Here is a 15,523-nt window from a genome sequence, read left to right as displayed (position 1 = left end):
ATAGGTCCATGTAGCTTCTCCTTGGAGATGTCAATCTTGCAAGCTGAAGCAGGGAACTGCTAAGGCAGCTGCACCCGGTGCAACCATCACAAAACAAGAGACCCGAGAACTAGAAAGGTGAGGCTCACCACCCATTTATCCCTCCACTTTTCAATTAGCCCCACATGTGATTATCGGCCAGGCTGGCACAATTAACTAACTCAAATATATTGAGCAGTTGCATTAAATCACAGAACCTTGTGATTTAAGTTGATATCTTCAAATTGGCCTCCTAAGAAAGAAGCTAGAATCAAGCAAAATCCCCTATGAAGTCAGTATGCACGCCGAAGTGGACAGGAGAATGATTCTATTTGAGAACCTGGGTTAATTTAAGCTCCTTGCTCAAAAGCAAGGATTTCAAAAAAAGAAAATGCGAAAGAAGGCCATAGGGCTGTGTTTATTTTTATCACATCTAATTTTGGTATGAAATACTTTATACATACTAACAAATATATTTGAAGCGTATATGCTGTATAATGAAGACCAATTTTAAAAATGCCCTCATGCACGTGAATGGGCACAACATCCCCAAAATTGCCACGATGGCACAGGACTGGGCAGGATTTTGTTCAGCCATACACGGGACGATGTGAGCCAAACTGACTTCACTGCACCTACCGCGTACCCATGACCAGTGTTATAATTTCTTCATATTTCATAACGTAGCGTTGCATCTTTCCATAGTATATGCATAATGTATATATGTCTATACATACACCGATGCAAATAACACATAACAAAGAACAAATCACAGGTTGCTACTTCCTTTCTTCAACTCATAGTGACCCCATGTGACAAAGTAGAACTGCCCAGTAGGGTTTTCCCTGACATTGTATTTGTAGAAGCAGGTTGCCGGATTTCCCTCCCCTGGAATCACTGGGGAGATTTGAACTGCCAAATTTGGGGTTAGCAGCTGAGAGCTTTATGACCCTGGGGACTCCTACCAGATAGTACACCATGTAACAATTAAACGGACACAACTTCATGGATGCAAGCCCCATTGGCTGTCGGTGTGGAAGAGCAGAGCACTTTCTAGTCCACTGGTGTTTCCTTTGTAGCCGGTCCTGTCTCTGGTTGTGTCTCTGGAGTTCGGAGCTGTTCATTTATCTTTATGATGCTGTTCAGGCATGTGGTGGACCTACGTGTTGCCTGCTTCTCTCACGGAATTCTAATGCTCTTCTAAAATTCTAAATCAGAAATTATAAGAAAACTCAAAAACCAGTTTAGAAAATATGGTATTCTTTCTGAAATTTATAAAAAAATGAAATAAATTAGTATAATATGATTGCGTTATTTAGCTTTCAGAAAAAGATTTGTGCAGATCTTCTAAAGGTCCTCAGATACTTATAAATATTCTTTGTCCCAACAATGATAATTTGCTAATTTTCCTTCAAAATACTGGCTTAATACTTTCTAACATTTTAAAAATAATCAAAATTTTTATTCAAAATATTTTTAAATATCTGAAAGTATTTTAAAATTGAAAAACAAGTCTTATAATGGTAAATAATTAAATACACATTGAAGTCAATTTGAACTATAAAGCATTTCTATCGTATTGGAAGTATGAAAGGTATTAATTGGGGGGAAAAGTCATAATGTTTGGTCTAATTTAGCACCATGATTCACTAGTATCATTTTAAAACAGAATATATGCAACCAAAAATCGCAGTATCTGTCTTGGTTCAGTGGCCTTAAAGGCATTCGAATGTTTTATGAGAAGGTCTTAACATTTAAATGAGTATTGTGCTAACATGAGTTGTAGTAGTTTCCAATTCTGACTTATCTTCATGAATTCTAACAGAATAAATCACTTCCAATAGTGTATTTTTTTCTAATAAGGATTCAGACTTAGGTTAGAAGCATTAATTAGAATCTGACATATATATTCTTATAAAGCCAACATTTAGGTTTAAAAGTGATTGCAATGGATTCAAGAGTCACCTGAACTTGTAAATTGAGAAAATTGCAGCAAACTTGTATTCATAGATTGCTGAGATTCATAGATATTATCCTCACTGTTTTTAAAGTGACGTAACTAAGGCTAAAAGATATAAAGTTGATGTGGTGTAACCGGAATGATCACATGAAATGAATGTTATCAAATGGATTTCTGAACTAGAAAGAATTTAGTGATTTTTATCACCAGAATATTACACATAGGGCAATAAAGAGTTGATGAAAGAAGAGTCTAAAACTCCTTTTCTTACCTTTTTTTGCCAGTGTGAATTATGGTATTTGGCACATACTGACACTCAGTAAATAAGCAATTAATGAATACTTCACTCTTCAAGGCAAACCAGACTATCATTATTAATCAGTGCTGGTAGACATTTGTCTGCTTTCTAATCTCAGTACTGCTGGGCTCAGCTGTGTGACTTTAGATTGTACTCTATTGCTAGAATAGTGATACCCAACTAATAACAACTCAGACAGTATTTTAAGGATCAAATAAATCAATGTAGATAAAGTGCCAAGTATAGTGCTTACCACATAGAAAGAAAGTCTGAATAAATCCCAGCTCTTATTGGTTTATATAGCTGTTCTCAAACTCTTTGGTCTCATGAGCCCTTGATAATGTTAAAAATTACTTAGTAGCTCACTGAGAATATGTTTATGTGGATCATACCTATTGTTCTCCACCGCATTATAAATGAAAACTGAGATAAACACAAATAAACAGCATGCATTTCATTAGCCATAAGATGCACCCTATGTCATGCAACCTCTACATTAATGAGTGGATGAGAATTACAAGAGCAAATAACATCCTTAAAATCATTTCAGGAAAGTTCTTGAGAACCCTTAAGGGTTCCCATACCACTCTTTAAGAACCACTGATCTAGCAAAGGAGCTGTGATAAAAATTAAGAATACATAGAGAAGTGACACGTGTATTACTGTCCATTTGAAATTTAGTGAGAGAGATATGCATACATTGTGACTATACTGTTACGCTCTGGTAGTACACATGGTGGCCAAGACTTTGACAGTGTCTGAGGGGCGGCTCCCTGGTCTAGGGATCAGGGAACGAGAAGTTAATGAAACTGTGTATTACATTGCACAAACATACTGAAGTTCCCATCTGTTCACAGTCAAATGTACTGTTTAAAAAAAATTTTAAGCAACATGTAGTGATCGACATGCATTAAAATAACTTTAAAATGAATAACCCATGAAATATCTGGAAATATTGACATAAACATTGACTGCAAAAAGATTAAAATGTATTTGTGACTCTCAAAAGGAGTAGATACTAAGAATGTTTCTATCCCTCTCTGTTCTATAGGATATGTAAACCCATAAACACACATTCACAAATTATAGTTCACCATTCACCTGAGGTCAGTGTTCTCATTGTTGTTCTGTTTCTGAAGCTAAGATAATGACTGAGACGAAGACAGGCAAAAAATTAGACCCATGGGACATATCAATTGAATGGAAATAATTTCTACACATATGTGAATACTTTTTCCTTTCTTGGGAACAGAACTATTCCATTATTTTTTTCTCTCTTAAAATATATAAAAAGGTAGAGTAAAAACAACAGCAAAAAAGCAAGCCAAACAAAAACAGATTAAAAATTCCTGGTGTCATCTTTTTAAAACAATGTTTTTCCATGTTGGATAATCATAGACAGTAATTCAGAAATTGAAGCTATTTTCTTTTGTTTCTTTTTTCTCCCCTCTCCATAATTTTTTATATTGATCCTTGTTTATTCCCCTCTGGGAGCAAATCAACAATTGTTGAATTAGATAGTATATATTATGCATTTGTTCAGAAACAATTTAGATCAGAGCCATTTTTACTATTTGAGAAATAAATGATCATTAACAGATGGATTATTGAAGAGAATTTGTCACAAGGCCTAAAATTCGGTAAAATAAATAATAAAAACATATGCTACCTAGTGCAGCAAGAGTAACTTTACCTGTGTATAATTTACGACCCAAGAGACCCATTCCCTTGCCACCACCAAGAAGCAGCAGCATTTTCCATCCTGCTTTAAATTAAAGATTACAGCTGTTATTTTAGAAGTAATTTAACTATATTAGTTTGGCATAGACATTGTATCCTCACAAATGGCACCATATAGTATAGAATATTCCCAACTGAGCCAATTATTAGAATCTATATTTTAATTTTTTCACGGGCCTTTGGTTATTTTATGACATCTGTACCAGTGGAAGGAACTCCCGGTGCCATTCTCGGGTAAAAATGGACTGCTCCCTGCAAAGCTGATGATTCGAATCTGCCAGCATCTCTGCGGGTGACAGAGGACGCTGACAGCCCTCTGAAGATTCACCTTGTATCACTGCGGCGGACGGAGGTCTGGATAGCAGTGGGTTTATACTGGTGGTGCCTGGACGGTGCTACTGTGGTAGCATTCGACTGCTAACTGCCAGGCCAACATTCAAACCACCAATTGCTCATTGGGGAAAAAATGGGACTAGAAGAACATATCTACTCTTGTAGAGACTTAGAGTTTTGGAAACCTTATACAAATCAGATCCAAAATGACGAGATGTGATTGGTTTGCTGTTGATTTATACTAGTGGTAAAAATATAAGTATCTAGGGGAAATATGATCATTGTGAATTAGCGTATGAATAAAACATCATAGCTATGGAAGAATGGAAGTGGGACGATTGTTGACTTAATGAGGGATCTGAATCATAAACTGCTTTAAAGGACACGCAACTTAATCCTCTTTCCAATAAAAATGCAACAGCAACTTGGCTAGACCTCCCTTAACGAGCAGGCAAGAATCACTTAGTGTTGTGCAGGAAGTCCCAATAATTAAAATGTTTTTTGAAGTATTCCATTTCATAAATAAGCTAGTGTTATTTTCTGTATACTTTGAGGAAATTAAGAAACAATTCTGCTCAACTTTTTCTGAATTATGGTGAATAGAAATTATTGAAGCTTTCAAAATGATGATTATATGAATTTATTATGTACTATTGATATATGAGGTGAAAATTAGGGTCTATGAAGTTCTTTCAAATATACACAAGGTATATATATTTGCTTCCTATTACACATAATAGAAAAATAAACATGAAAAAACATGCTGCTGAACAGCAAACAGGGACTTAATAGTAATTCCAGATAAAAATCCTTTATACCTTAAATGTGTGTGTTTATGTACGGCTTCACAAGCTTCAAAAAGTTTGTGAAAAGATCCCATTACCTTTGAATTATATTTTCCACAAACTTTTTAAAGCTCTGGTGGACTGCTAATCGGAAAGTCAGCAGTTTGATTCCACCAGCCGTTCTGCGCAAGAAAGACTGTGTTTCTACTCCTGTAGAGAGTTCACAGTGTCAGAAACCCGCAGGAGCAGTTACGTCCTGCCCTCCAGGGTTGCCGTGACTCGAAGGCAGTAAGTTCGGTTTGGGTTGTATATGGAAGGAGCCCTGTTGGAACCGTGGCTCAAGCACATGGCTACTATTTGATAATCAAACCGTCAAAACCACAAATGGAAACCATGGCAGCCTACTTCCATAAACATTTACTGACTCATCAGAGGCATTTATATAGTTTATGAATCGCTGGGTAATTATTAAATTAATGCTGGAAGCCCTATGGAGAGCCATTCTGCTCTATTCTATTCTATAGGGTTGCTATAAGTAGAATAGACTAGCTAACAGTGGCCCAGGGGAACTATGTGTATACATAGGTGTATGGTTGAGATGTGTAAATAGAGTAAAATGATGAATGTTAAACCACTTGTTTAAAATGACCGAAATCTTTTAAATCTGTACTATTAAGAATAATGCATTTATTTAGATGTTAACTAAGTAGAATACACAAATCTTATTTATAAAATTGTACTTACTTCTCAAGTGCTTCCATGGAGTTTGGAGTTCTGTAACTCCGGTCCTCTCTTTGCAGCTACAGCTGTCTCCAGTGAGCAGAACCCGGTCATTATCATCGCTGTCGTCGCGGTGGCAGGCACCATCATTCTGGTGTTCATGGTCTTCGGCTTCATAATCGGAAGAAGGTAAAACAAGACGTTTTGTAATGATTGCTATGACATGTGTAGGCTATCAGAACTGGCTCAGCAATAACAAATGCAAATATTCTTTATCTGATATTAAGTATCAAAAGTCAGCCAGTTTTCTATCTCCCAAGATCAAAGCACAATGTGATCTGAGTCACTGCCTGTGGGTTAAATGGGATGCATATTAGAATTTCTATAGGGCAGTAGATTTTATCAGTCCTATTTGGAGCTTTATTTTCATAATAACCAGAGCAGACACCAGGGAAGAAATATTTACTGCTTTTGTTAGTGAAATAAAAATGGATAACAACCAGTTAAGGTGTGGGGCGTTTTTATAGAGAGAAATTCAAGCAATTATACATTCACTGGGAAGTTTAAATTCACACACACACACACACACACAAATGTTATGTTTTGTCTCTGAGTGTGAATGTATTCAGGGGTATTTTTATATATTGTGCACTGCTATATAATTATGAAATTAATTATTAGCAATGGAGTGTAAGTTTTGTGATGTTTGTATACTTAGCATATTAGGTAACTGAGATATGTCATATATCATTTTGGTAGATATAAAGTAAAGTCATTGATTGAGAATGTCGCACCATTCTTCTCCCCCCCCCCACCCCTCACCCCACCAGACACTGTGGGTATAGCAAAGCTGACCAAGAAGGGGATGAAGAACTGTACTTTCACTGTAAGTGTTCGGCTTTTCTTTAGTATTATGTACCCCCGTTACTACAGAAATCGGGTTGTTAGTGCTGCATGAAAAATTCTGAATATTCAATAATGAGCTCAAGATATTGCCTTAAAGCATTTGAACAAGACATTGACAATGAATATAGTATATCCAGGTGTTTTTCTGTCACAATTTTTCCTTTTGCAACTTTGCCCAATGTTTCATACCATCCTAATAATAATCCATTAACTGTTGCATGTGCCCATGTTCTAGCTAGGAACCTTGATCTCAAGTCGGAAGGCTGGGCCTTTTATGTCACCTAATGAATGAAGTTCCCCAAAAACCTGAGCTAGAGAGGCCCCTTCTCTTCTGCTGCTATACATCATCACTTATAGCTACCTAGTCCATGGGGGATGTAAATAGTAGAATTATGGGATTCAGTCCTCTAAAGTATTCCTGTGCAATTAGGTCAGCTCACTTAAATGTTCATTTGGGGGCGGGGGTGGGGATATCCAGGAGACAGTTTAGAGACATTGCAAAACTTAATATCTGTCTGCATTAACTTATTCTGGCTGCAAGAAGCATGGCAGATACAGATCAGAGCCCTCCATGTAAACGCAGACAAGACAAAACCTGAACAGGCAACTGATTTCACACCTTTGTTGTCACCCCAGCACAGTATTCTTCTTTTTAATACCTGAAAATATCAAGACACAGTTCATTTACTTTTCCAGTAGCCATGATCAGTAGTCATTTTGCTCATCTGTAGAGACATTGCCTACAAAAACAGAAAGTTAACTTACTTGAGCAAGTGGTTGACGAGGTTTCCAAGGCTGGAAATCTGTAGAGAGCAGACAGCTGCATCTTCCCCGTGCGGAGAAGTGGGTGGACGCAAACCACTGGCCATTGGCTTGGCAGCCCAGAGCGTAGCTACTGTGCCAACAGGCTGCCTTGAATGTCCTATATGTGTCACACAATTATATTTTCATTGTCTTCTATCAAGTTCTTACGTCAGTATCTAAGAATGTGTTATCATGTAAGCAACCAAATCACCAAAAGAACATCAATGGACAATGCCAATTTGGATTTTCCTCAAAATGCTTGATTTAAGGACACAAATTCTGAATGTTATTATTATTATTTAGTTTCTTGAAGTGTTTTTATTTGGTGCAGCACCAGTTCCATTGACTTCATATTAAACAAGAAAAGTAGTTTCACACAATATACTTCCAAATTGAAGCTGCATCTCCATTAAAATCCAATCGGTAAAGCCAGCAAGGGTGACCTTTTGCTGTAGTTTATGAAGTTTAACCTTGAGACCCTCAACAAGTGAGGTCCTGAGAAGGGTTCTAACAATGTTGGGTGTAACTATGTTTCCTTTTTGTCTGGATGGTATCCCCAGTTGCTTAAGGGTCAGGATTTATAAAACTTGAATCCACCTCTGGGTATGTGATGCTGTCTCTCTCCCTGGGGTCCTCTGTGTGCTCCCAAGGCCAGAGCTTGCTTTGGCTAATTTAGAGTGCTTTTTCCTGTGACTAAGCCTCAGAATGCCATAGGCAGAGTAGCTAGGGAATAGACAGGAAAAAATGAGGTTATTTTTTTATATGATCTCTTTTTGACATGAGAGAAAAATGTTAACACTTCCTTGAGTGAGAAAAGAGAAGACCAAAGCGTGACTGCTTAGCTTTTATATCTAGTGTAAAATGTATGTGGAAGTTTATCATAAGACTCTCGTTGCCAGAATCCCCGATTCTACCAATATGTAAATAAATTGACAGCAGATGATTTAATAACGTCTTACTCAGGTTCTCACATTGCTTCCCTTTTATCAAATATATCTGAGAATCCCCAAATTATCAAGCACATTTTCGTTAATTTGCTTTTACCTGTAGGTTAATGCGTAAGGTCCATTGAAATTCGGCTTCTCTAAAATGTGTTATGTAACCTTACGCTAGTTGTCATCACGCAATTTTAATATTTTGATGCCATCAATTTTTTTCACACTGGACACCTAACATTCTTTATTTAGAATTAGGAATAATATAGCTGCATGCCTTTGCTAGCAAAGATATGATAAGTTTGTATATACATATAGATAAAGATTCTTCATCTGTACAAAAATAACCAGGGTAGTTTTAGGATGTGTAACTTTTATGAGAAATGTAATTGTAATATTAAAGCACAAGCAAATTCAGCCATAAAATAGAATATTTAGAAACCATGTCAATATATTTTCTTATTTCCAAACATTCATTTTTAAAGCAAATAATAAAAATAAAATTCTCAATGTATCCTGCTTTACTAGTGCTTGATATTTTTTATTCATCTTTTTTACAATGATAACTTTTCCTGTCATTTGATAGCAACCAGGCATTTTACTTGATTTTTATGTCTGTATCTGAAATACAGAAAATACAGCCTAGTGGTCACCAGCTATTTACAAGCTGGTATCCTTTTATTCCTTTAGTATACAGACAATTTTCCTAGGTGCTAAGACACCAGATTGAATCTTTACAGAAACTTGAAAGCAACCATTTAACTAGCTTTTAGAGCACTGAATTTAATAGAATGTCCAGCCATTTGTATCAGGCCACTCAACTCTCTATGGCCCCAAGTGCTACATTTAAAGGTATAAATACAATGGAGGAGTTTAGTGAAGCAATTCCAATTTACATTTTGTTTCCTCCTACCATTTCTTCTAACAATGTCTTTCAAATCCAAGCTGGGCAGTATTTCATGTTTTTATGCCACAATAGCTCTGGCCTGTCAAGAGGTTTTATGACAGCTTGCATAAAGTACCATCAGAAACCCTTTTGAGATGCAGAAGGTTACCTCCAATATAGCTCCCAGATCAAGGAAACGAACCCCCAAGAAACAATGAGAGAGAGAGGACGAACAGGGAGAAGATGGCTCATTCTCCGTCTGCCTGCCAATCTAGGAGGTTAACCTATTGTTTTCTTCCCTTCTCTCTTTTTCTCTTCCCCCTCTTCCCTGGACTCCTCTTCTCTCTTTTCTCTTCCTGTACCCTCTATCTTTTCTTCTTGTCTGTTTTTTTTCCATGTTCAGCTTTAGTAACAAACGAGCATCTGTCAGTTTTATAAACTGTAACAATAATTGTTTAAGACAATCAATTTTGGATAAACAGTCATCTACAACAGAATAAATCAAGATTTTTAAAGCCCATTTTCCTTTTATACATTCTGCCTCTTTTTGTTTGTTATGTGTTTATTTTTTTAAAGGATATCATTTTAACTTGATGTGATGACATAAGCACAGTTAGGCTGCAGTGTAAAATAAGCATATTGTTCTCCAAAAAGTAAGATATAATGAAAAGATTGTTCGGTGGCTTTGTTAAAAAACAATAAAGTGTTTTTTTTAAGGATAAAGTGTAACTTTTTCATTGCATTAATATAACCAAATATACGCCTATCTATCTTATCTTTGTCTTTAACCAAATGATTACATTTGGAATACATTATTGTAATTGAATTTTATTTTAAAGTTGACATAGCATTATCTGTTACCTGCATGCTTCTGGGTGCATTTTGAGAAGATTTTAACTTTTAAAATGATTCTATGTTGTTTGAATTTTGACTCCCTTTTGTGAGGCACACTAGCTACCTCTCTGTGGCAGTTACCGTCTTCCAGAGCTTTATAACTGCAATTTATATAAACTTTTCCAAAATGATGTCTTACTTGGTTAGCAGATCCCAGGAATATTGTGAATTTTCTAACTTTATTCTGCACCCTGTGTATCTGGCCTCTGTTGACCTTTAAGGTGAAGATGAAACTGTTGTCTTTACTAGATTTCTCTTTGATTGTGTGATAACAATCTCACATCTTGTATTAATTTTATGTGTATGTCAACGGTGGTTGGTCGTTAAAAAAATAAATCAAAAGAATAAGTACGATGCCTTAATGTTTTTAATATTGCTGTCAGTGTAGTAGGCTACCTGTAAATGAAATGTCTTCTTTCCAGTGTATTAATTTGATTGATTGACTGACTGATAGATTTACAAATGTGTTTCCAAATCCATTACAAACCTCAATATGGCTTGACCTATGCCATGATAGCAGTGAATTTAATTAAACCTTCAGTCTGATAAGAGGCATGTCAGAGGATTTTTTTGTGGATGTCTTTTGTTGATTTACTAGAAAAGCAATTCAGTTAGTAACCTATGGATTGGATCCTATGTTACCTATAGAAGCTTGCAGATAATACCTATGCGCCAGCACACTGAAGTAGTCTGTTAAAACTGCTGTGAATCAGGTGATGTGGAAGCAAGTTCACTGTTCCAAGGAGCACTCTGCATAATGAAATTCCTGGGCTGACTGCACAATAAGTGCTTTGCTTCATCACAGTCATGCTTTCTTACATCATTACAGTTAAATTTCCAGGCACCAAAACCTACATTGACCCTGAAACCTATGAGGATCCAAATAGAGCTGTCCATCAATTCGCCAAGGAGCTAGATGCCTCCTGTATTAAAATTGAGCGTGTGATTGGTGCAGGTAAGGCTGTTGTAGCTTCCTTGTTCAGCTGTTCCATTTAGCCAAGATCGAAAGTCATACATCATAATGACAGGCAAATAATTATACCTCAAGTGTAGAACTTTTGCATTTACCTGAGTTGTTGGAAGCAATGAGGCTGTACTTGTTTACGAAATGTTAAAGAAAAGGTGAAAAAGAAGCATGTCTCTATATATTTGCTTTTCTGTTGGATTTCTAAAATATACCACTATCATCTATTACATAATAATTGCCATGCTCAATAAGTGACTTGGTCTTTTAAAAGAGAATCAGAATGCCGCTGAGCTTGTGCTGGAATGCACAACTCCTCGTACTAGGCTGGCCGTGCTCTTGCAAAGATTCCTTTTTTATTTTTTTCTAAATCTATTTTCTTGTGTTGTGGGCATTTATTAGCTATTATACTAATTCCATATACAAAGTCATTATTTATCAATTATTTAAAGAAACGTAAAGTTTTGTACAATGTATTTTGCAAATAATTATGTAAGCAAGCCTTGGAAAAGTTCATGGGAAAATGGACTTAAAAGATAATGGAGTTTTTTTCAAGAGCTCTTTGAAGACCCCACTCTCCCCCTCTTCCCCGCCAATACAATGTGAGGCTGAAGTCCCTTAAACTTGCCAGACATGACACATATAAATTCTAGCCTTTAAATTTTTTAAGGAATGCAGGCAGTCCCTGGGTTATGAACAAGATCCATCCCTAAGTGTCTTTTCAAGTCTAAGTGAGTCTTTAAGTCAGACCCGTCGGTAAGTTGGCACAGGTGCATGCAATTCTGATGGAGCTTTACCTCAATGCTAAGAACACTTAGAAGCCTTTTCCCATGGTTGTAAAGGTGTAGATGCAGCAAGTGAAGGTGATTGTGATGACGATGTTTATTATGACTAGGGTTTGATTCACTTGTTTCCAAGTAAGATCACATTTATATATCATTAAAAGGCCAGTAACAATTGTTCATCAATTAGTGGTCCAGGCACTGTGTGGGCCAGTATTTGCTTCTCCAATCAAAAAAGCACAAGAAAATTCAGAAGTTGATACTCTGTCTTTATACATTAGAAGGCAATATACATTAGAAAACAAAATTTTAATCAAAATGTTTGCTCTAAGTTTCTGTTCATCTAATTAAAACCAATTTATGTATTAGTTCAGTGAGGCTGAGTGGGTAAAAATGCATCTTCAAATTTCAGTTTTATGTATGCCATTCTTTTCATAGACAACTTCATTGTGTCAGGAAAATAGAAAATTTTTTTGTGTTCATTAGAAAGCTTTGCCAAGTAAGCATTTAAAGTAAGACATTGAAGTAAATTTTTAAATTTGATGCATTTGTTTTGACCGAAAAAAATTTTCTGAGATTGAAATATGCATGCTTTTTCTGTTACTTCAGGAGAATTTGGAGAGGTGTGCAGTGGTCGTCTGAAACTCCCAGGGAAGAGGGATGTTGCAGTCGCCATAAAGACCCTGAAAGTTGGTTACACAGAAAAGCAGAGGAGAGACTTCTTATGTGAAGCAAGCATCATGGGGCAGTTTGACCACCCCAATGTTGTCCATTTGGAAGGTGTTGTTACAAGAGGTACATATATACACCTTTCACTTAGTCGATGAACTGAGTACCGGAAAGTGTGTCATTGTGTACAGGATCAAAATACCCAAAGCATTAACATAACGCTTGTTTAATACGAACATTATTTTGGTGTATAACTGATCAGAACACTTTGCTGTGTTACTGCCTTAGGGAAAAAATACCCAGGATTAGGAGACAAAGAGGAAATGTATTAGGCAGTTTGAGAGACTGATAGTTTCATTTAGGTTAAAAGGCATAGATGTAATATAATCTTTACGTTTTAAATAGAATCGTTTTCTATGAATACTTTTCACCAAACTGCAAAGGGCCCTGGTGGCATAGTGGATGTGATGCTACCTGGGTATCCAAACCCACTGTAAACGTCATGGGAGAAAGCTGTGTTGCTCAGCACTGGACACCGTTTGAGGCAATTCTACTGGTCTTGTAGGGTTGCTATGGGTTCGAATGGACAGAATGGCCGTGAGTCAGTTGGTTGTTACTTGGAGTCAAAGATTCCACTGGATTTGTGTAATTTAACCATTTGAATCATGATCATGTCCTATGCAAACATTTAATAGTTCATTGTTCTGTTTTGGGGGCTTGCTTTCTTTTAGTAGTACTAGTAGGAGCTATCAGGCTTTACGTTTTATATTTATATTGTACCTGAGATAAGAGAGAGAGAGAAAGCACTGAGGTATAGGTGACTGTTTCTAAAAAATTTTTAATTTTCTTTTAGGAAAACCAGTGATGATTGTAATAGAATTCATGGAAAATGGAGCCCTAGATGCATTTCTCAGGGTAAATCCCCAAATAATCTTTCCATTTAAAATGCCTCATACATGCTACCAATACAGTTAACTGAGCTTTTACTTTTCAGTGTAAAATGTGAGCATTGCAAACTTTAACAGGTCACTTAAAACTAAGGTTAAAATTCTGAACTCAGCACCATGTTAAACTGGAATCTATTTTAGGATTTAAGTAATTTATCATAAAAGTTGTTTCTGTGAGTGTCATAAGCTGATGGTTAGCACAGAAGACACGGGAGGCCTCTCGTTTGAAGCCTCCTAGTAGAGCAGCATGGGGACCCGGGGCACAATCATCAGCTGTTTCGCTGCGGACCCGAGGTTCGCTGCGTGAGCCTCCCAGATGTGGCCAACTGCTTCCAAAAGGATGATGGATTTGGAAGAGCTTGTGAGGAAGTTCTGCTCTGTCCTCTGAGGGGTGGCGATGAGGAGGAAGTAATCCTATGACAATGGTTTGATTTTATATTAGAAGAACACTTTTGTTCTTTCTTTGGTTTTTTTTGCCTGTTTGGGGCATGGCAAATCAGGTAACAACTATCTTAAATGACATGCGTAGGGAAACCATTCACCCTGGGTTGAATGATTCCCAACCTTGCTCTATAGACCTGACTAGATGATCATATCTAGATGTATAAACATACACATGATTACTCTGAGAAAATAAGGTATCTGACAAAACCTAGAATGACACCTTCCACCAAGATGATAAGTAAAGAATTTAGAGAAAATTTATGACGATATCATCATATTGGGCAGAACTGTCCACTCTCTAGAGGAAAACATTACCTAGAAATCCATTGGCTCAAGCATACAGGTTCCAATATGATTTTGACTCATCAAGAAAACTATGGGTTATAAATATAATCAGAAAAATATGCTTGACAGTTGGGGTAAATGATTCTCAATCTCATTTGCTATTCTATTTTAGAGAATATTTGTTAAAACTAATGTTATAACCATAGCAAAACAAACAAACAAGAGGAACAAATAAACGAAAATCAGCTAATAGAAACATTTTCTGCTGCTTCTTTTCTCTTTATTTTCTAAATTTTTATTCCTTTTTTTAAGTTTGAAAAAGAAAAAATACTTAATGTATGATGCATATTAACTCATTTATAAACATTTTTAGATTTTTAATATACGCTTTGGCATACTTAGCCACAAAGAATGCCTTTGGAGAGTCCATTCCCAAACACCGACTTAAAATTAGCATTTATTTTTTGGCTTGAATAATTTCACATAACTAGTTAATTTAGTAATATGTTACTGTAAATGACTAAGTGATTTACAAGACTATGCTTTATACGGTCAGTCAAATAACTTTTTATCTTTCTGCATGTCTGTTTTATTGAGCAAGTTAATTCCTGTTGTATACTAATTATTAGTAAGCATATGTATATATATTTATGGTGATTTCTGTCCCTTTCAAAATAGAATTAAGTAGATTTACTTTTTTTTTCTTGCAGAAACATGATGGACAATTTACAGTCATTCAGTTAGTAGGAATGCTGAGAGGAATCGCTGCTGGAATGCGATATTTGGCTGATATGGGATATGTTCACAGGGACCTGGCGGCTCGCAATATTCTTGTCAACAGCAATCTTGTTTGTAAAGTGTCGGATTTTGGTCTGTCCCGGGTTATAGAGGATGATCCAGAAGCGGTCTACACAACTACGGTAAAAGAGTCTCTTAGTTTGTCTTTTTATAGTCCAGAGATTTTTCTGTCCAGAAAGAAAGTATTAACAGTGAGAAATTGATCTCAGCTCTCTGTCATTTTGATTTCCCTTTAGAATAACAACTGTTTTTGCAGTCCATATATAGGATTTTATTTTGGGATTTTAAGATATATGTATATGTGTATGTATGCATATATGTGTGTGTGTGTATATATTATATACATATATATAGT

General features: G+C 36.2%; 1 protein-coding gene across 5 annotated transcripts in view; it reads left to right on the top strand.

Moving 5' to 3' along the window:
* The window catches only part of EPHA7 (EPH receptor A7), a 192,434-nt gene that overhangs the window by 161,253 nt on the left and 15,658 nt on the right, over positions 1-15,523 (top strand). For 2 of the 5 annotated variants that reach the window (XM_045294526.1, XM_004710916.2), the window contains exons 8-13: positions 5,935-6,043; positions 6,685-6,740; positions 11,121-11,234; positions 12,635-12,820; positions 13,548-13,609; positions 15,081-15,290. In XM_045294526.1, coding sequence (XP_045150461.1) covers positions 5,935-6,043; positions 6,685-6,740; positions 11,121-11,234; positions 12,635-12,820; positions 13,548-13,609; positions 15,081-15,290 — 737 coding nt within the window. Of the gene's footprint in view, positions 1-5,934; positions 6,044-6,684; positions 6,741-9,788; positions 11,064-11,108; positions 11,235-12,634; positions 12,821-13,547; positions 13,610-15,080; positions 15,291-15,523 lie in introns of those variants that run through there. The other 3 variants (XM_004710917.4, XM_004710915.3, XM_045294527.1) reach the window with 2 other exon arrangements.

This window comes from Echinops telfairi, unplaced genomic scaffold (assembly GCF_000313985.2).
Source record: "Echinops telfairi isolate 266 unplaced genomic scaffold, ASM31398v2 ScPeMD7_3533;HRSCAF=4204_0, whole genome shotgun sequence".
In the NCBI taxonomy this organism is placed as follows: domain Eukaryota; kingdom Metazoa; phylum Chordata; class Mammalia; order Afrosoricida; family Tenrecidae; genus Echinops; species Echinops telfairi.
The sequence above is the reverse complement of the archived record's forward strand: the minus strand, read 5'-3'. Positions and strand labels throughout refer to the sequence as shown.